At 35.7% G+C, this 22,039-nt stretch overlaps 1 protein-coding gene across 6 annotated transcripts in view; it reads right to left on the reverse strand.

Moving 5' to 3' along the window:
- Positions 1-831: 831 nt before the first annotated feature.
- Positions 832-22,039, reverse strand: part of PUS10 (pseudouridine synthase 10) — a 147,436-nt gene continuing 126,228 nt past the window's right edge. For 5 of the 6 annotated variants that reach the window (XM_077134307.1, XM_077134306.1, XM_077134305.1 and 2 more), the window contains 7 exons: positions 18,924-18,980; positions 18,033-18,109; positions 17,881-17,936; positions 15,454-15,571; positions 11,425-11,567; positions 8,672-8,771; positions 832-6,634 (listed from right to left, as the gene is read on the reverse strand). In XM_077134307.1, coding sequence (XP_076990422.1) covers positions 6,599-6,634; positions 8,672-8,771; positions 11,425-11,567; positions 15,454-15,571; positions 17,881-17,936; positions 18,033-18,109; positions 18,924-18,980 — 587 coding nt within the window. In that variant the 3' untranslated portion in view covers positions 832-6,598. Of the gene's footprint in view, positions 6,635-8,671; positions 8,817-11,424; positions 11,568-15,453; positions 15,572-17,880; positions 17,937-18,032; positions 18,110-18,923; positions 18,981-22,039 lie in introns of those variants that run through there. The other variant, XM_077134309.1, reaches the window with a different exon arrangement.

The raw sequence follows: 22,039 nt of genomic DNA on the forward strand, positions 1-22,039 counted from the left end.
GTCTGTCCCTTCTCCATTCCTGCTGCTCTCTTAGTACAGGCCTATATTCTTTTTCCCCCCGAAATAATCTTTTCCATGTCCTGATTAAAAATGCCCCTTCCCACTTATGTCCTGTGATAGAATTCCTTGAAAAAACATTCTCTTTCATTCCTTCATCCCTTTAATATGTAACCCACTCTGCCTCTGGCTTTTCTGCAACTAGAATACTCATCCTTTAAGGCTCCTCTCTGAAGCTTGGTTCTGCCTCCCTAGTAGCTTTGTACATGCCTCCATTACAGAACTCTTCTTACTGAACTAGTCATTTAAGTGTTTTGTCTCATTCTTCTTTGGGACCCCAGCACTTAGCATAGTTCTTGACACATAGTTGGTGCTGAATAAATGATGTTTATTATTAGGGAGGCAAGGGTGGAACTGACAGGTATGATTATAAAAATGTCGACAGGAAAAAAAAATATCGACACGGATACGGTATTTAAAGGCAAAGGTACTTACCTAGGCAGGAAAAGCAGGATGTCAAGATTATATAAACTTGAAATACATTTATCTTCCTTTACCCTTTGCTTCATTTTCTTTTAAAAACCCTCCTACAGACCTTTGAGATTGAAAACAGCTCTGTTGAGAATAGTAGTGTCAGCCGTATTAAGGAGAAATTCTAAACTTAATAGGATTATTTCATGTACTGACCTAGCTACTTCTCTCCACAGTATGTGGCAGATTTAATCAGCAGTCTCCCTCCTTGCGTTTTGCCTGCACCTTACCCTGGCCCAAATACTCCAGGATTCAATCACATATCAAATTTTTTGAATAATGTGCAAAGCACTGTTTGACGTGTTAGAGGATCTAGAGGTGAATGAAACAAAACTCTTGCTTTCAAAGATTTTAGTCTTTTTCTTTGGAAAGATAACATAGAGTAAAATATATATTCATTTGAGTGTGCAACTTGATGAATTTTTACACATGTGAGCACCCAGGTAATAACATGCTTGGGACATTTCCAACACACTGTTTTCTTTCATGTCCCTTCCTAATCTGTACTTACTCCTCAAAACGACTTTTCTGACTTGTATCATCAATCTACTATTTTTAATGCCCTTTCAAATTGGTAAGTGATCTTCTACACACATTCTTAATGGACAAAACAGCTGAGTCATCTATTTCTAGCCTAATCCTTCAGAAAAACTAATTGTATTTCCCATTTTAAGAGTCTTCAAATCGTTGATCCTGGGTGCCTAGTAGCACCAAATGATTCGTTAGCACCAAATGATTAGTTATCTTATATTTTGGATTATTGAGAGGTTAAAGAAATTACCACATGCTGTTAAATAGCATAAAAAACCAGAAGTCAGGAATTATTAATCACAAGATTAAGTTGGGTGTTCAACTCTGCCATTTACAAGTTATGCAGTCTTTAGCAAGTCATACCTTCTGTGTTGTTATCTTTTCAGATATGAAATGCAGAGAATATTCAACCTACCTACCTCACAGGGTGTGTTGTATTAAAATAATACATAAAAAAGAAACACTGTAAATTGTTTAATGCTAGACAAAACTGTTAATAAGCCAATATCCCATAGCCCTAATTAACATCTAATCCAAACACTCCTTCCAGTTGTCTAATTTAACTCTGCAGAGTTAGAAAAATCTATATGGATTAGATTTAGTAAGACTCCTGAGGCAGGTGTCTCTTTAGGGTGACTAGTTATTGCCCAGATCTTAGAGAACCTTCTTTTGGTCTTACTCCTTCCAGAACTATTTCCTGTTGTTTAGAAAGGTAAGGTCAATTACCAGTGATTTTCAATTCTGAAATTCTGTGATTTCATTTCTTTGCCAAAGTTGACTACAAACTGGGAGAAGTTTGCTTATATTCCTAAAAGTGAGTCTTATTGTAGCTAATAAAGTTGCCACTGAAAAGATGTCTGATCTGTTTTATTTATAGAGGTTGAGCATGAAATGAGGGAAAATTAGGAAGCCTTTTCTATCATGTAATAGAAAATTTCATGCTGTTTATTCACATGTTAAAACCAGGAGTAGGTAGCTAATTGGAGATAAATATATGGGTTGTATGCATCCTGTCTTATGCCTTCATTTGCCGGAGACTTAGTCAATTAGTATTTCAATGAACACGTTAGCAGAGTTTAAAACGCATAAGCTTAGCAGCAGAGAAGACTAAAATCTCAGAAGTAATCATGCCTGTCATTTTTCATGCATACAAAAACATAAAAAAAGACTGATGTCCTCACTATCCCCCTTAATAAACAAAATACAGACTTAAAAAAATCAGTTTATTCTAAATGTCGTATGGCTTTTGAAAAAAAAAACCACCCAGTATTTATCTAAAGGGGTAGAATTTATCATACTCTGATATTCTTATCACTTGTTTCCACAGCTTCAGTTATTATTGGGTTTTCAATTTTCATTACAATTCATTACACATCTACGTGTAGACAGTAATATATAATTGATACAAATGTTGATTCAACAAATTGAGTTTTCAGAGATATCAGCAGGCAGATAAAATACAAATTTTTGGTAAAAGTATTTATCAAACATTTGTCTCTTTTTTCTTAAACTTATCTAAACATTGTGGCTTTTCATAAATTGTAATCGATATGGTTGAAGTATTTTGGGATCCATTTGAGATATTCAATCTCATGAGACATTTTGGTGACAAAATCGATTTTTATTGGGTAATTAGATGATGCAGTCACTGTTGCACAGTTCAGGTAGTTTTGAGATGGAAACACAAGCAAAGCTTTTGAGTAGTGAGTACTCTTACTTGCATGATTCAGTCCAGATGAATGCTTTAGAGATGATTTCTATTTTAAAGAATGTATTTGAAAAAACTGTTGACGAGGATGAATCTAGATTCCAGCAGAATGACAAAAGCCTATTTTTTTACTGTTATATTTTTATGTTAAATGACTGGAGTGGCTATGGAGGCATCAACCAAGTAATTTTTAAAAGTTCTCAGGTACTGTTCAATAATGTAATGTTAAGCTTCATATAAAGACGCTATTATTTTTACAATGTCAAAATGCCTTTTATTGTACAGAATATTTTATTACCTTTGTAATATCTTTGTATACATGATTTTCTTGCTAATATAATAAATGGGAAAAATTCTAAAATCTTACTACAATTTTGTTGCTATTTGACTTTTAAAATGTAAAAATAACCAGATTTTATATATAAAGAGAGAGAGAGCACACATCTTTACTGGGAAAGGTAGCTTTGGTTACTTAGAAACTTAGGCATGGAATGCTATGGCTGAATACATTTGCATACGTAGCTGTCCTTTTGTGGGGTATTAAGATGCCTTTTTAAAAGATTTTCATTTTCTGTCTTCCTGACTTTATTCTCTTCCTCCGTTCCTAAATAAATCAGTACAAAAGCCATTTGCTTGAAGTGAGCAAGGTAGTGGGGAGATGTTGGCACAAGGGGTGATGGTTGGTGGCCCAGTGTGGAGTAACAATATGGAACGTGGGGAGTGAACTGTCCAGATCTTGTTTTCTAAATACCATTATCCACTAAAAGGAAGCAGACCTTCTTAGAGAAATAGCCCCTACTGTGCAGGGAAAATATAAGATGAGCCGGAAATAACTTTTTTTGAATCAGAAAGTAAGAACATGCTCAAAGAACGGTGGCAACATGTCAAAAGGACACAGGAACCAGCTTGAAGAGACAGACTCCCAATGCCAAATCTTGAGCACTCTGAACATCAAAATAAGTAACATTAATAACAGATTCTAACCTATTGAATAAAATACGAATCTGGAAGTCCACAGTGGTAAAAATGAATAAACAATTAGGAAGAAGAAAAAACTCAGTGGAATGCTAGCCAATAAATGTAGAATGATGGGAATTAAAGTCTCTATTTGGCAATCACTGCAGTAATAAATGATTCAGACAAAAATCATCAATGGATGCTAAAACTAGTAACTGACAGTTTGCCCTCCCTATAAGATGCTTATTAATTACAAAGGGGAAAAGAGAATATAAAAGTGGAGAAATTCAGCAGATACTTAAATTTGTTGATCAAAGCCCAATTGCCAGTAACTGGACAAATCAAAATTGTGTGACATTTGATAAGATGTACAACCTGAATCTAAATCATAACAACCTAAATATTTGTTGGAATTACATTAATGTATTGAGGTGAAGGGGCTCCCTTGGTTTAATGGTTTAAGGTAAAAAAGTTCTTTGAACTTCTCTTGTAACTTCTCTATAAGTTTGAAATTCAAAATGAAAAAAAATTAAATATCACCATAAAAGTGACATTTATTTCATGATAAAAAGCTATATTTAAAAAATAACTCACAAAAGTTTACATTAAAGTTCATTTTTTTATGTAGACTTACAAAATTAAAAGAATAAAGCTCCAAAAGGAAATATCTAATAAAATGTTTTTTCTCTTAGGAAATGGAAATTTAACTTCTAAAATTGCTTCAGATAATTTGCAAATGTTACTTGGTAATTTCTCATTTTACCAGCTTTACTTTTTCTTGACTTTTCCAGGTATTCAGAGCTGATGCTTTTCCTAAAATAAACCACAGACTATATTTTGGACAAAGACATTGTTAAAGTGTTATAAAATGACTGCTAATTTAAACAAAGCTATAAAAGGAAATCATAAAACTAACGAAAAGCATATAGGCAAAAATGAAACTTACAGTACCTGTTACTTGATGTGCCCGAATTCTGCATAAAGCTGACATTTTTAATGTGTTAATTATATGACCATTTTTTCTTTAGTTAATGTTTACTCTGCTTAAAGTATGTATAATTTCAGGAATAGATAAATGCAAGAAATAGAAATCTTGGGCGGGCCGCGGTGGCTCAGAAAGCAGAGTTCTCGCCTACCATGCCGGAGACCTGGGTTCAATTCCTGGTGCCTGTCCATGCAAAAAGATAAAAAAAAAAAAAAAAAAAGAAATAGAAATCTTCTAACTTAAGTTTGCTCAAGAAGTTCTTCCATTTTGCCGGTCCTCTGTACTCAAAGCTGGACCATTAAGAAATATGCAAAAGATTATCTTCCAAATTATTTAAATCTCTGTTAAAGCAAAATTTCCTCAGAAACTGAGAAAGAGTGACAGAGAAGTTCTTGCCTTCTTACCAAAACTTTATTTCTGTTATCCCTTTATTTTCTGGTATTGAAAACTCACTATTATTCACATTTGAAACACACAGTTCTGAAGTGCTAGATTGACTTCATGTCAGTTAAATCAACAGTCTCAACTATTTTCCTGATTTCTAAAATGAATAATACATCTGAGTATCTATGAACTGTTTGAATGTAGAGATGGGAAACACTGAGTTATCCAATACTGTCCAAGTCAAAAGTGTTCTAAAATAGGCTCAATGGTTGAGGTAGAGATTATACTTAAATTTTAATGAGACTCCCTCAACTTACTGACCCATTAGGTTTGGCTTATTTAACTGCCATATCTGTTTACCTCTTCAAAATATCAACTGATGATTAACAAATGGCAATTATATGAGATTATATAGAATATACTTGGGCTGTTTTTTTGATGAGTTCCTTGATTTGGTACCTTTATTTTAAAAATCATTTAAAACTCATAGTTAAGTGAGTTTAAATAGCATCCTTAGTGCCTCCTTCACATAGTTGTGCCTAATAATAGAGTTTTTCCCTAGTGACCAGGAAACTTTGGTTCTACTCCTAGATGTGGAAGCAACTGACAGTTATAGACACATCATTTGGCTTATGGTCTTTTTTTCCATAATTGTAAAATGGAGATAATACTCACTTTGTTTACCTTGTTTAGATGTTTGAAATGGGACAATACATTAATGCACTCTGAAATAATATTATTTACCTTTGTTTAGCAATCTCAATTTCTCAAAATCCTATCCCTGAAATTGAAGTTATATTAAATAATAGTAGGCACTTGTCTCTCCTTATTAAAAGACTAATGAAATTCTTATCATGGTATGCTGCCCTTCCTAAGGTTTCACTTTCCCTCCACAGGAAATATATTGACAATTTGAGGTTGTCCAACTAGTAACTTGAATTTCATAAAATTTGTGACAAATCATACCCAAAAGAATTTTTTTTTTTGTAACAGCTTGAGGCTTACTTGCAAAAATATTATTACCTCAGATTTGAATTTAGTAACTTAGAATATTATATGGTACTGTGCAGCATAAATCTAGATATAACTTTTATTCAGGTAGTTTAAATAATCTGGAACACAATTTTTTAAAGGTGGCATGTTTCTTGTGGAAGGAAATCTTGCTGCTAGAAATTACAGCTTTTCAGAGAACGGATCCTGGGGTTTGCATACCCCTCTAAACGAAACAAGAGGGAGAATGGTTTCATTTCATTTTGGTTTGTGGGGGCTGAAAGGGTAGTGAGAAAGATCATAAAATATCCTTAGATGAATTTAACACAAAATATAGACATATCCAGAACCTGAGATGTTATAACAAATAAAAACAACATATAGATCAACATGATCCAAGTGGTTTCCAAGACACCGTCATGGTGGATAAAACAGCCATTTTACAGCGTATACAGAATGGACGTCCACATCATGCCAGGAAAACTCTACTCTTTGTCTTCAAATTTGAAAGCTAGTCAATCCAGAGGAGGGGGCCAGTCAACATCTACAGACTGGAAGGAAGAAAACAAGTCATTAAAATAAGATATTACTGTCCTAGTATGCACTTGCTGATAATGCTTCATAAATTTAATAGTTTTAATATAATGGAACAGAAACAGCAGCATTTGGACAAAAGTTATCAAATACCATAATTGAACACTCTAGAATTGCTTATGCCTGAGGTCTGACCCAGAAACTGAGTAGCAGTATTTGGTTACTCAGCTGATTATTAATTGTGCCTGTTGACTGAGAACAGAGTAAATTTAAATTTTAAAATTTTATTCATGGATAAAATAGCAAAAACATCCAGGTACAAACATTAATTTTCCTTCAGAATTCTCAGCAACTTTTATTCTTCTGATCATGTTCATTTTCTCATCTTGCTTTTAAATATTCTATAAGCTTAGAGTCTTGTTCGTAACATAGCTACTAAATGTGAAATAAATGAATATGAAAGATCACCTAGGATTAGAAAAGGATTAAAGATCTTTCTATTTCACTTCAGCAGAATTTTTAGAATCTAATTCGCCTAACTCCTCTTACGCTGGATTGAACCTTTCACAACAAAACCTTAATCTTCAAGTCATAATAAAATTACAGTAAACAGACTATTTTTGTCTCCATGTAAACAATAACATTCCAGGTTTTAGAAGTACCAAAATATACCGTCTTAACTACCTGAGGGGCCTATTTTAGGAGAAAGTTAAAAAAAAAAATTCCACTGCAAAATGGTTTTTTTGACATTTAAAGCTTAAAATCTGAAATGACTTACTAAATCTTTTATTAATCCATGAGTCACTTCACATACTAGATTCAGAAAGATTTTATCAGAAAAGTCAAAATAACTATTGCATATAAATGTGTGTCTGGGTGTGTTCATTTTTTTTTTTTACAAACCCTGAGAAAATATTTTGGTTTTGTTTCAGAATATAGCCACATACCAAACACCACATGTAAATAAATGGGTGGTTTCTCACATCTGAAAATGAAACATTACTGATCACAGTCTTGGTGTAGGGGTTGAGGGCAGGGGAGGTTAGACATACTGTGTTTGTTTGAAAAACTCCACAGGTGATTCCAATGGACAATCAGAGTTAAGAAACAGTGGCCTTATGACTGATACTAAGTTGTTCTAAGAATTAAGGTCAAAGAAGATGAATGCAATTGGGACATTTCTTTGACAGAAAAGAAGGTTGTTTTCCTCAAAACGATAGTTTCACCAAGAAGGCTCTGTAACCTTAAAGATGCTCTCACTGGCTGTACTATAGGAGCTGTATAATATCTGATCTGAAAACACCCAAGAGAATTGCTGACAAAAGGAGTAATGTTCCAATGGTCATTTGATTATAGATGTTTTCACAGTGGGCAACTCTACTCACTTCTTTGTATAACTTTATCATTCCCAAGTGTGAAATGGCCTCTACTAAAATTTTCTGGAGACAGGGACTCCATTCCTAATCAGATATTTGTCAAGGAGCACAACTTGGGACTCAGTACCTATTGAAGCTCAAATGAGAAAAAAATATGGAAAACTGGCTGAAAGATCCATTGTATCCATTTTTGATCACTCTAGAATTTAACCTTGTTTCAGTTCAGACTACAGCTGAGAACTTGAATCATATCATAAGGGATCCTTTATAGAACTGCTTTTATTAATAACTATAGGCCCATGCTGTTTTCTACCCCTGTCCTGAAATGTTTCTGAATAGGCTGCCTTAAATTTTTTATAAAATCAGGTATCAATAAAATCAAAGGTACACAGAGAGAGGGACTGAACTCTCAAGTTCAAAGAACATATGAAGGTCAGTTACAACTTTATTTCCTTGCTTGGATTATGGGTTCAGATCTGATGCCATAGTAAGCAAATTAGCTATACATTGGCAAGGTTCATAAATGAGACCTTATATATTTTAAAAAGAAATAAAAATTTTGAAAAGTCTCTTTTTGCAATACTCAAATACCTAGGAAGGCGAGTAGCTTAATGCCAAAAGAGCAAAACCTTGGCTGAATTTACTATTTCAGAGCACACTCCACAATAAATGGTTTACCTCAACATCCAGCTCAAGAATGTCGGCAGTCACATGCATCAGAGAGCCAATGTTCGGCGTGGTTCTCCCAAAGTCTCCATGCACAAACTCTTTAATGTAACTGAGGCTTGTTTAAGGAAAAATGAAGACAGTCATGCAGTGCCAACTGTTTGGTGAGATTTAATAAGTGAAAGGGAAATGACAAAAGCAAAAATGTTACAAAGGAAAGGTTATTTCTGAACTGTGACTTCTGATGTGTTTCTTAGACAATAAACCACAACAAACTGGTTATCAGCTAGGCAACCAACAAGAAGACCCGGGAACCTGTGTTTACATCATTTCCAAGTGCTAAGGTTTGGATATGGATTTTAAAAATTAGCTGTAGTTCAATCCTTAAAAAACAAACTTCTTTGCCACAACTTTGATCCTGTCATCTTTATGGTCCCATTTTTCCAATAATGGCAGCTGGCATCAGCCAGAGATAAGTTTCCACAGGGTCATACACAGGGTGACCTCAAAGTTGGCTTTCCTTGCAATGTGCCCCAGTGGTCCAATGGACACAGGAGGGGAGGGACAATGTGACTATTAATTGTTTTGATGAAGCCTCTTCAGAAGGGTTATCAAAGGACCAAAATTCTAGTTCTTCGTTAACATGGTTAGTAGAATTAAGTTAATTCTCCCTTTTTTAAAAGGATTAACTTTCTGTTTCCCTTATAGGTCTCCAAAGTTTGAAGTGAATGACTAATATTGGAATTAGTTACTAACAAGGTTACATTAACATTCTTTACAAAGGACTCTACTTCAATCCTGACAATATTTACCTGAAAGACACACAACATTTTCGCCAGCATTCAGTAAAAACTCATTCAGTATTATGTTGTGCTTTATAAACCAACACTTAGTATGAAATATTTAATATAATTTGAAGTAGAAAAGTAAATTTATTCCCAGATGATAAATACCATAAAGTTTTAAAAGAAAAACAATCAACACTATTATGCTATTATGTCCTTCTAACTTTCTGAAAGTTTATTCATTCCATCTTCACCAAATGTTTCAACTCAAGCATATGACTTATAGTTATTTAGTAACTGTCTTATTGGCTAAACTCATAATTTCTCAACAATTTATCATTCTTTCTCTCTCACTTTCTTTAGAGAATGCTACTTCTAAGTAGCAATGATGAGGGGATACAACTTTAAAAGTCCCTAAATACCAGTTCAAATGTCCAGAGTGGTTTTTACTCAGTCAGAGGGACAAGGCTTAAATCAAATAAACTAGCTCAGTGCACCAAGCAACTTAAATATGCAAGATGTATACAAAATAAACTGAATATGTGAAAACTCCCTTCTGTGTATAACCATTTGCTCGCTAAAGTTTTACCAAATAGTCTCTCTTGGTTAATGCTTTCAGTACATGCACAAAACTAGTTCTAAATATGTTTTAGTGAGGTTGAAAAGACACTAGCTACTCCAAAAGGCCAGTGCATTTCTCCCTGGCACACCAAAGGTAAGGACCCTTGAATTAGGTAAAAAAAATTTGTAATTTTTCTGAAATTCCCTCCATAGTAGGCAAATAAATGTGCTCAAAACAACAGAGATAAAAAGATCTGCCCCCTGGAGCCTAAATAGATTATCCCTTGATCAAAACTGCAAAAATTTAGGAGTATATAATGTATAGTATAGCCAAGTAAATTCCAGTCACTCCTGGGGTAGGGAGTGTGGAATGAGGAGGAGGGCTCGGGGGGACCAGGGAGGGGCAGATTAGACACAGCAATACATTGAGAATGAGAATGCATTTGATGATTAAAACATGAAAACTTTTTCTTATTTACAAATGTGCATCAATTTTATAATAATCAGAAGACAATTTATTGTTTTACACTATTGAAGAGGTACTAATCACAAAACATAAAACTAAGAAACAAACAAAACCGGAAGCACCATTGAAAAGTAAACTTAAAGCCAAGACTACTGGATTACAAGACTACTTCTTAATCAGCAATTCAGGCCTGATACAAAACTACACAAGTCAGGTTAGGTTATGAGAACTGTCAGCCTTGGACTACAGATATTTAACTCTGAATCTCAACCTTTACTATTTATAACAGTCAAAAATCCTTGCAGTATTTGAAAAGTATGCTAATGTCAGAACAGTATTACTATCAACTTAATGTATATGACTCATTTGTTTGTTTTAATCTGAAGTTTGTTTTAACAATGCATAAAGAGAAAGAATATTATCTACTGTAATGGGCCAGTGGCCAAATAAAGTTAGAAACAATATGTAAGTAGTGCCATTCTCATCTACTGTGTTTAATCATCTATATATTTATATAAAATAGATATATTTAATATAAATATAAAAAGACAATAGAAAGTACTGTTTGAGTACTTACTATGTGCTCAACACTGCGTGAGACACTGTAATTACATGAAACAGATAACATTCAAGTTGACAGTGGATTGGCTGCTGCCTCATGGTTTAAAATGACATTTCAAAAAACCACAAATTTAGTTTAGTGTTTAGAATGCCTGCCTTTCATGCCGGAGACCCGGGTTCGATTCCTGGACCATGCACCCCCCCAAAAAAAACCCCCCCAAAACACAAATTTAATGGGAAAAAACACCCCAAATGCAAAAAAGTGGATTGTTCTTCAATATAATTCTTTCCCTAATACCTCCCAAACTAGGTTGAACCTATTTTCTAGAGCAGCATTAACTCTCCCCATAGGACTCTGGTTAGATTATGATATGTGGAAGGTGGAAGGATACGTTCCAGCCTGAGTCTTCAGACAGAGGCGAAAATGATGCTTATCCACATACTGTGTCTCCATGGTGTGAATGACGCGAGTTCTTACAGCCAAAGGCCTTCGGTGAAGGACCCGTAAAGGAGTTTTTTGGTCGATCTTTAAGTCCTAGAGGGGGTGTGATACACAACCATGGAGTCAGAACTTTGCTGCCCAGGACAGCTCACCTAGACACCAACTTTGTCTGCCATGGCTCACAAAAGACGTTTTTTCTAGGGAACTCCATCTATCGATATCAGGGTGGAACTATTATAATACATTTTAACCCTTTGGGGCAAACCGTGGGACTTATCATAACCTACTCCATATTTCCTAATTTTCTGGGCCCCAGTATCCTTACCATAAAACAAAGGTTGGTGTAAATGATCCCCAAGTTCTCTTTTGGCTCTAATATTTATCAAATTGGTTAGGATCCCAGAAATTTAAGCCTCCCTTTACTTCATAAGGATTATTCTAGAAGACAATATTACCTTTGTTTTCTAATTGAACACAGTGAGCAAACACTGGGGGTTTCAGTCTGGGGTAGGATATGGTCAACGGCAGAAGGTGGGACATCAGTATCACTAGTAGGCACGAGCAGTCTGTATGTTTAAGGAGAACCATATACCTACTCAGAGGGTTATTTGTTTGGCTATACAAAAAAATATACTTGAAAATTAATAGTCATATTTTGTTACAGTGGTACTTTATTATACTAATTACAAACATGCACAATAAACCATCAGCATTTGTAATCCCAGTTATCTGATAATACTTCATGTCTTTTTTATAATTTATATTCTTTCAGGACCATAGATTTACTTGTCTTTGTTACAATTATTTTAAATTAGGATTTTCTCTTACATCACAAGATATAGATTAAGAAAATAAGGCTAATATTTTAAAAGGTCAACCAATTCCAAGTTTTAAAAATAGATACTGGGTAACCAGTAATGTAGGTTCATAAGAACTTTGAATTCTCTGCAATTTCTTACTGGAACAACTCCTTCATAAATTACATGATTAGTGAGCATCTAAGCCCAACTAAGAAAAGAAAGCTTTCAGTCTGTTCTCACCTCTTTGGAGTTCTCCACCAAGAAAGAGCAATTCTGGCCAAAAAAGGACTGCTTTTATCAGAGCAGTGTTAATGGCCCCTTCTAACTGTGGTTTTTCTGATTCTATTATTATTTGATTTTTGAAGCACTTGTGCTCTGATGAGATAAGCTATCTCCATAAAATGTGTTATATCTCTGGACAAAAAGACCAAAATATTAAAGGATAAGGCTGAACTATTAAGGGTCTATAAAGAGACAACCTCTTGAGTACAGAAACAGCCCGCCTTGAAATAAGTTATCTAGTGAGTGCTCTTCTCCCCTTCTTCCTTTACCTCGAGTCAAGCTCAGTACTTTGACCTATGAGCCAGTCAATGGAAACACCAACTGAGCTACTAGGCCCACCCCTGCTTCAAACATACTACTCATTTCAACACACACTCACCTGTCTCTTTTGTTTGCTTGTTTTTAGCTGACAAAAGGAAAACACTTCATTTATTTACATCAAACCCTACAGTCCCAGTACTGCTGAATTTTCAGAGACCTGCACAGATCCACACTCACACACACACAGATTTTTTCCTGACAAGTGAGTTGCCCTTAAAAATGAGGGGACAAGTAGTCAAATTGAAGTGCCCTCTTCTCTGAACGAGGCAGCAATTCAGTTTTTATATTTTTGATGCTAGGAATATTTGAAAATGGTTTGTTTTAAAGCCTAATACTTATAAAATAATAAGAAATCAACTAGTCTCATCAGTTGGGCTGTGGACCATGAAACAGACCCTTCAATCCCTTAGTTTATACACGTAAAAACTGTCCTTTCAGCATTATTTATGTGAATAATGAATCTACCCCCACCCCCACTTGTTTTTTTTAAAAAACAAGTTTACTTTTCCCTTACAGAGCATTTTGAGTAGGATTTTGCTTTGCAATTTTAAAAGTACCTTTCTATATTATCTCTACCATCCTAAAGGCCCTAAAGAATAGGGCCAAAAGCCAAAGAGCCTTAGATGAACAATCACAGAACCTCAGCACTGGAGGGGCAACTGGAGATAATCTAGTCCATCCCCTCGGCTTATAGATGAGCTTCTCAAAGCAGATGGGTGACTTCTATGAGAGAGCTGGATGACAGTCCAAATTTATCCATCAAACTATTATTAATTTTTGTTCCTTGATTTTTATTTTCAAATTACAAAAGAAACATGGGTTTACTGTAACAGAGAGAACATACGTTTCAAAGGTATATAAAGTTCTCTCCCTGCACACCAAAATTATAAATTGAACAGTGTTGTGTGTACCCTTTCTTTTCTCAGTGTTCACACAAACATATGCACACTCATATACAAACAGGGGGTTTGATTGTTTCTTTTCACCAAAATACTCACACTATAAACATTATTTTGCATTTTACTTTTTTCTCTTAATATGTCATAGATGTTTCTAAAAGTCATAGATACAGTTATACCTCTATCTGTTTTTCTAATATTTTAGGCATAAATATACATACTAACATACAAATTAAATGGGATCACATGCTGTGTTTCTTTATACAGCTGTAAAATATTCCCATTTATTCAACTATTTCCCTATTGAAAGACATTCACTTCATTTCCAGTTTTGTCATTGCTGATTTTGGCACTTTGAACAAAGTCAATAAACATCCTTGTGCATATACTCTTTTAGACACTTGGAGCTTTATTTGTACTGGACAGACTGCCAATAGCAGGAGAGCTGGGTAGAAGAGCAGTGCATTTTTAATTGTCATAGTCATTTCCACATTGTTTTCCAAAAAAGCCGAAACACTTTTACATTTCCACTGGCAGTGTATGCAACTATCCTTCTCTACTCCAACCCACTGAGAGGTGAATATCAATCTGATGAGAATAAAGTCATACATTATTATTATTACTTCAATTTAGAGGTAGCATATCTTTTCAAATGATTCCTGGCCATTTGGAGCTGCTCTTTTTCAGCTGCTTGTTCATATCTTTTGTCCATTTCTGAATTGGGTATTTGTATTTTTGGTATCTGTTGTCATATAAATTGTTTTCTAGATAATCAAATATGTGTGCATGTTTAAATCACAATGTGTCATTATCTATATACTTTTATAGCTTTGTTTTTTCTCCCCTTTAGCACTTATCAGGAATATTTTCCTATGTCAGTAAATATTCATGTACATCATAATTTTTAACAGCTAGATAGTAAGTCATCACACAGATAAGCCATAATATTACACAAGCCCCCTCTAGTAGGTAATGGAGATTATTACAAAATATTGCCCATTTAAACAATGCTGTAATAACTGCATGCATCTTTGTGCCCATTTATGCTCATTCTTTGCATGTGAAAGTGAAGAAAGAGGCGGGAGCAGGTGGGAAGAAACATGCAAAACAGGCAGTCCCTCTACAGTGACACATGCTCATGTGAAGGAAAACCTAGCATGTGCCCAAACTCGGGGTTTACATACACTAATCATGTTTTATTTATGCATTTAATCTTAGCATCAAGTTTACTAGATAAGTCCCACTTTATATTTCTTTTTTGGAGATGGCAAAACATAATTACAGCATTGCTGAGTGTTTTCTATGTGCAAGGCACTGTTCTATGTACTTCATATGGTTTAACTTATTTAATCCTCCTACCTAATTTTATAGATAAAGAAAGTGCAACATAGGTTAAGTTTTGTTGAAAGTCACAAAACTAAGAAACACAGAGCCAGGACTTGCACCCATAATCCGTCTTCTGAGTTGGGCTCTTAATTGCTAGCAACAATGCCTCTCAGATGGGTTATATGAATTGTCCAATCATTCAGCTAGTAAATGGCAAAGCCAGGATGTGAACCCAGATGTGACAGACCCCCAAAGCCTTTGCTCTATGATTTGCTGGTAACAAACTAGAAGACAATGGACTCTTTTACAGGCAATGGAAAAATAAATAAAAAGAATAAGAACTTGAACTACCTTTAAGTCATTTAGGAATTCAATATCTTTCTTTTCTATTACTTTATTTGTCCATATTAAGGCACTATATGTCTTGGTCTTTTCTTCTTCACCTTCCTTCATATGTCCTATTGCCTCTCTAAACAAAAACAACAAAAAAGAGTTTAAATATATAAAATACACACAACTCTTGCCCTAAATTTCCTTTTCTAAAAAAACAGATTGACATATATTTATATATAATTCACCCATTTTAACTGTACAATTTTATTTTTTAAATGTTTACAGAACTGTGCAGCCATCACAATCTGGTTTTAGCATACTTTCATTATCCAAAAAAGAAACTCCTTACTCATTAGCAGTCAATCCCCATTCACCCTCCCCCCTCCCCAACCCCCAGATCTATGCAACCACTAATAGACTTTGTCTTTACACATTCCCTACTCTGGACGTTTCATATAAAATAAAATCATACAATAATGGTGTTTGTGTGGTTTCTGGCTTTCATTTCATGTTTTCAAGTTAATCTATGTTGTAGTCTGTATCAATACTTCCTTCCTTTTTATTACTGAATATAATTTCTTTCTATGGGTATACCACATTTTCTTTATCCATTCATCAGTTGCTGGACATTTGGGTTATTTCTACTTTTTGGGTATATACCTAGAAGTAAAACTGCTAAGTCACTGGTAATGCTATGTGTAACCTTTTGAGAAACTGCCAGAATGTTTTCCAAAGTGGCCATGCTTACAATTCCACCAGCAATGTATGAGAGTACCAATTTCTCTACATCCTTGCCAATATCTGTCTGTCTTTTTATTATAGTCATCCTAGTGGGTGTGAAATGGGATCTCATTGTGGTTTTGATTTGCATTTCCCTGATGGTTGATGATACTGAACATCTTTTCATGTGCTCGTTAATTAGTCATATACCTTCTTTGGAGAAATGTCTACCAAATCTTTGCCTTATTTTTTAAAAACGTATTTTTATTGACAAATCTTCATACACATATAGTCCATACATCAATGGCTCATTAGAATCATCACATAGTTGTGTATTCATGACCATGATCATTTTTAAAACATTTGCATCACTCCAGAAAAAGAAAATAAAACAAATAGGTCATACATCCTGTACATCTTACACCTTCCTCTCACTGACCACTAGTATTTCCATCTACCCAATTTATTTTACCTTTGTCCCTCTACTATTTATTTATTTTTTATCCACTTTTTTTTTTGCTCATCTGTCCATACCATGGATAAAAGGGGCATCAAACAAGGTTTCCACAATCACACAGTCACAATGTAAAAGCTGTATCATTATACAATTGTCTTCAAGAATCAAGGGTACTGGAACACAGTCCAAATGTTTTAGGTACTTCCTTCCAGCCATTCCAATACACCATAAACTAAAAAGGGATATCTATATAATGCATAAGAATAACCTCAAAGATAACCTCTCAACTCTGTTTGAAATCTCTCAGCCACTGAATCTCTGTCTCATTTCTCTCTTCCCCTATTGGTCAAGAAGGATTTCTCAATTCCATGATGCTGGGGCCCAGCTCATCCCGGGAGTTCTGTCCCACATTGACAGGGGGATTTACACCACTGGGAGTCATGTCCCATGTAGGAGGGAGGGCAGTGAGTTGGCTTAAGAGCAACAAAAGAGGTTCCCTGGCGGTGACTCCTAGGCATAATTATAAGTAGGTTTAGCCTATCCTTTGCAGGAATAAGTTTCATAGAGGTAAACTCCAAGACTGAGGTCTGGGACTATTGATTTGATTGTCACCCACTACTTGCAAGAATATCAGGAATTCCCCACATGGGAGGCTGAATATTTCTTCCTTTCTCCCCAGTCCCTCAAGGGGACTTTGCAAATATTTCTTCATTCACTGCCAAAATTACTCTGGGATATATCGGGGCATCACACTAACCTGAACAAACCACAATCTCATGCCCTATTTAAAATTCTATGTACTGATGGTATTCAACTAAACTGACCATACAAGTTAAATTAGGTTATGTGCTATCCAAAATATAAAGTTTGCACCAAATAAACATCTCTCCCTTTGGTCTCACACAGGAGTTGAAGCTTTAAAATATGGACAATATCATCCTTTTCCCTATATTCTGATTTGCCTTAGTCCTATCTAGATCAGCTTCATTCATATCTCTAGTCGAAGTCTGATACCTTTTTCAACTCTTTACACAGTTCCAGTATGGGGTACGCTGACTTTCACAGCTTCAGAGCTCTAACTGTAAGTCTCAAGTGCCACATAAATATCGGAAGTTTCTGTCTTTCCCCTATTTTTAATTGGGTTATTTGTTCTTTCCTTGTTGAGTTGTAAGAGTTCTTATATAGTCTGGATACAAATTTCGTATCAGAAATTTGATCTGCAACCAAAATTTCTCTTTTAAAATCATCTCCAGTGAGCCGATCCTTACCTTGTCACAAGCTGTAGATCCCGTACTTGGATTTTGTCAGATGAGTTATTAATTTTCTACAGTAGCAGAAAAAAGAAAAAACAATCAGCCATTCTAACTCAGTTACAGAGTTGCAGAAACATGACGATTTCCATGTCATGGAAGTGGTTTACCTGCTGAAGTTCCTTAATTTCTTGTGAAGTGAAATGTACTCTATGAGGATTCACCAGCTCAATTGCAAAGGGCCTTCCTGGCAGCAAACACCCCGTCATGAAACAGAAACGTGTTGATGGAGTTAACATTTGGGCTAATTCAAGAGTTTCAGGAGGTGTGAAAAACGGGTTGAGCTCTAGAGGACTGAAAGTTTAGTGACATGACTACATCTGGGGGAGGGAAGAATGTGTGAAAAGAATCATGGGGCTTTTCTGAGGGTGTGAGGGGCTACTAATTCAAGTATAGGCAACATGTGAATATGACTGTTTTCACAAAAGTCCTTTGAACACTCCTGTATTAATTACAAAATAAAGTCCAAACAACCACTAATTAAGATGGTTTCTGTCGCATACAGCAATGCTCAGGCACATCAAGCTGAAATCCATCCTCCCAGCCTAATCCAAATGGAAAAGCTGTGATTTCATGCAAGGAAGGGACTATACGTCTCAAATAGCTCATCTTTGATATAATGCGACAATGTAAAATGAGATAAATGAAGGCTAAGAGAGAAGAATCATTTCTTAAATGTAGAAATGTATTTTGAAAAATGTACTGGTACATTTTTAACACTGAAGTGTTATAAAATGGAACAATTATAACTTGAATTTTTGGAAAAAATTAGGCATCTCCTTCTGAATTAATAGAATAGGACAGCCTCTGAAGAAATTATTCCTGTTAAGATATGTATAATTTATAAAAGTAGCTCCATAATCCACAAAGCTTCCCCACTTGGAAAAGCTCTAAGCTCTCTTGCATTTTGGTTTTGGCTAAGTAATTATGGTAAGCCTGCTTTCTGAAAGGGTGATAATCTGAAAGTTAGTTCTAGCCAGGTAATGCTGTTGCAATCTTACCATTTCCTAATGTTCTCACATCTACATCTTCTCTTCCCGAAGAGGAAAAATTAAAACCTTTGGAGGGCAGATAAAGAAAAAAAAAAAAATCAGATATAATAGCCCTAAGGTACTGGTTCCCAACCTTTGGTAGAAACCCAATTTAAAGGACAGTTCCAACCCATCCCACTCCAGCCTCTCATAAAAACAATAATGGTAATAGAAAAAACTTACAATTTATGGGCTGCTTAGTGTATGGCAGGCACTGGTCTAAAATTTTTGCATACATTATTTCATTCAATCTTTATAACCTTATGAAGTAGGTATTTGTGTTAGTTAGATTCAGTTGTTAATTTGGCCAAGTGAGCATACCTAGTTCTATTGTTGCGTACACAAGCCAATGGTACGTGAACCTCATCTGTTGCTAATTACATCTGCAGTGGGCTAGGAGGCGTGTCTGCCGCAATGAGTGACGTTTGACTTAATTGGCTGGTGCTTAAATGAGAGAGCTCAACTTAGCACGGCCAAGCAGCTTGGCATTCCTCATCTCAGCACTTGCAGCTCAGCCCAGGCCTTTGGAGATGCAGAAAGAAGTCACCCTGGGGAAAGTTGTTGGAACCCAGGGGCCTGGAGAGAAGACCAGCAGAGACCATCCTGTGCCTTCCACGGAAGAAAAGTTAGCTGCCTTTCCTCTGAAGAACCAACAAAATAAATCCCCTTTTATTAAAAGCCAATCCGTCTCTGGTGTGTTGCATTCCGGCAGCTAGCAAACTAGAACAGTATTAAATAAAAGAGCTCCAAGCCTCAGGAAGGCTAGGTAATTTTTCCCAAATTCACACAATTAAATTGGCAGAGGTGTTTCTGATGTCAAAGACAGACTTTAGCCATCCTCCCCCACCACCATCTTATGTGAAATCCAGGGCAGAGCACTGTTCGAGGCAGCACCCCCTCCACCCTGGCCAGATTTTTATGGTGAAAACTCTATCATTTTTCTTTCTTTGAAACAAAACAACGCAAAAGCATTTATTTAAGAAATAAATTTTATTAAAAGAAGAGGAGGAAAAAACATTTAGCTCTTTAAAAAGCAAATTCATTAGATAAGCAAACCTAAACTGGGGCTATGATAAAACCAGTGTGCATTCTAAGATAAACAGATTTTCACAGACTAAAAGCTGCAAACACTAAAAGGGGAAAATGCCCCCCTCCCAAGTTTCCTGGTGTGTTGGTTTGAAATTGTTAATGTACCCCAGAAAGCCATGTTTTTTTCCCTAATCCAATTTTGCCTAGTCTTGAGGATGAAAATTTTGATTGGGTTGTTTCCATGGAGATGTGACACACCCAGTTGTGGATGTGACCTTTTGACTCACTTGTTTCCATGGAGATGTGACACACTCGATTGTGGGTGTGACCTTTTGGTTAGATGGTGTGTCTTGATTAGTTTACTAGAACCCTTTAAAAGGGGAAACCTTTTGGAGGAAGCTCAGCAGCTTGGAGAACAGCTGCTTCAGAGCCAAACAGATGCTTGGAGTTACTGACAGAGAGAGCTGGCACAGAGACCTTCAAGATATAGAAAGAAAACACCCCCAGGCAAGCTGTTTGAAACCAGAAACCAAAGAACCAGCAGACGCCAGTCTCATACTTTCTGAGCTGACAGAGGTGCTCTGGACCCCCTGGCCTTTCTTGAGTCAAGGTATCTTTCCCTGGATACCTTAGTTTGGACATTTTTATGGCCTTAGAACTGCAAACTTGTAACTTAATGAATTCTCTTTTTAAAAGCCAACCCATTTCTGGTATATTGTATTCCAGCAGGATTTAATAAACTAATACACCCAGCAACTTTCTTAGATATGGAATTGACTGATGATTTCACCATCATCACCACAGCAAACATCACCATGAGCAGGAACCAGAAGTAGTTCAGCCAGGTTGCAGTGCTTCTGGTGCCTGGGGCCAGGTAAACCATGGACAGAAGCCAGATGATGAAGGGTTAGAATGTCAGGTTTGGACTTTATCTTGTAGCTAGCCATTTTCAGAAAAAATTCCTTGTACAAATTGATCTTGAGAGTGTTTCAAAGTTTATTAAGCAATAACTAGGGAACTGGAAAGTAGATAATAGAGTGTGTCAGTTTGGAGTGATTGGAAAACAAGTTTTTCTATCCCACCTAGGGAAGACACCTGTATATAAGGAGCTAGTATGCTCAGTGCAATACTGGTTTATTTCATAGAGCTGTAAAACAGTCGAAACCTAGGGGTATAACAGTCAGAACCACCCTTCCAGAGTTGTTAGATGTGAACCATTAATCAGAAATAACAAGTAATAAATCTAAGCAGCACAAGTTTAGCAAATTGATCTGGCATTTTAAACCATGAGGTTTTATCCCCTCCCTGTCAAGGAGTCTATTAACAAGAGGTTCAGAGGTCTGCTTTTTCTCAAGTGGCTCTCAATAAATTTTCTTAGTACACAATTACAGATGCTGAACCCACAGTTTGCTTTATTTTCAGCTTGGGGACAAGTTTTCCCACTCAAATGGAAAATGACAACAAATCACCTTCATGAAAGATTGCAAGGGGAAAACATGAAGCTGTTTTAAAGCCCTCCAGAATCCTTGAGGTAAGGGAGGCTTCCTTGGGACCCAAACAATCAGAACTTAGTTTCTTGACTCTTATAGAAAGGTATAAGGTAGCCCCATAAAGAGTCTGAAAAACACTTTCAGTGCTAATGCTTTATTTTCACTTCTTCATAACTTGGATAAGCACTATTTTCTCAGTAAACATAATCAAAACAATTATCACATTGTTCCTTTTTATGCAACAGTCAAAGTCTTATGAGCTCATGAGTTAATAAATATTAAACTGGGTAGGTAAAACTCACATCAATAAGCCAGTCTTTACTGCTAAGAGTTTGGAAAAGAATAGGTTGCTGGGTAACTTCCCTCTCATTTCTGTAAACAGTCCTTAAAGACCCTTAAAGAAAGGGCCCACCTACCTGATAGGGAGTAAACTGAAAGAGAGATGTGGTTTGAAGTGCTTTTTTTTTTTTTACCTCTAGACAATCCAATGAGCTGAAAGGACAGCTATATTTCATCTATACCATCTGCTTGCCATTCATTCCCAAAGCAGACTTCTCTTAAGGTTTT

This window comes from Tamandua tetradactyla, chromosome 17, assembly GCF_023851605.1.
Source record: "Tamandua tetradactyla isolate mTamTet1 chromosome 17, mTamTet1.pri, whole genome shotgun sequence".
Taxonomy (NCBI): Eukaryota; Metazoa; Chordata; class Mammalia; order Pilosa; family Myrmecophagidae; genus Tamandua; species Tamandua tetradactyla.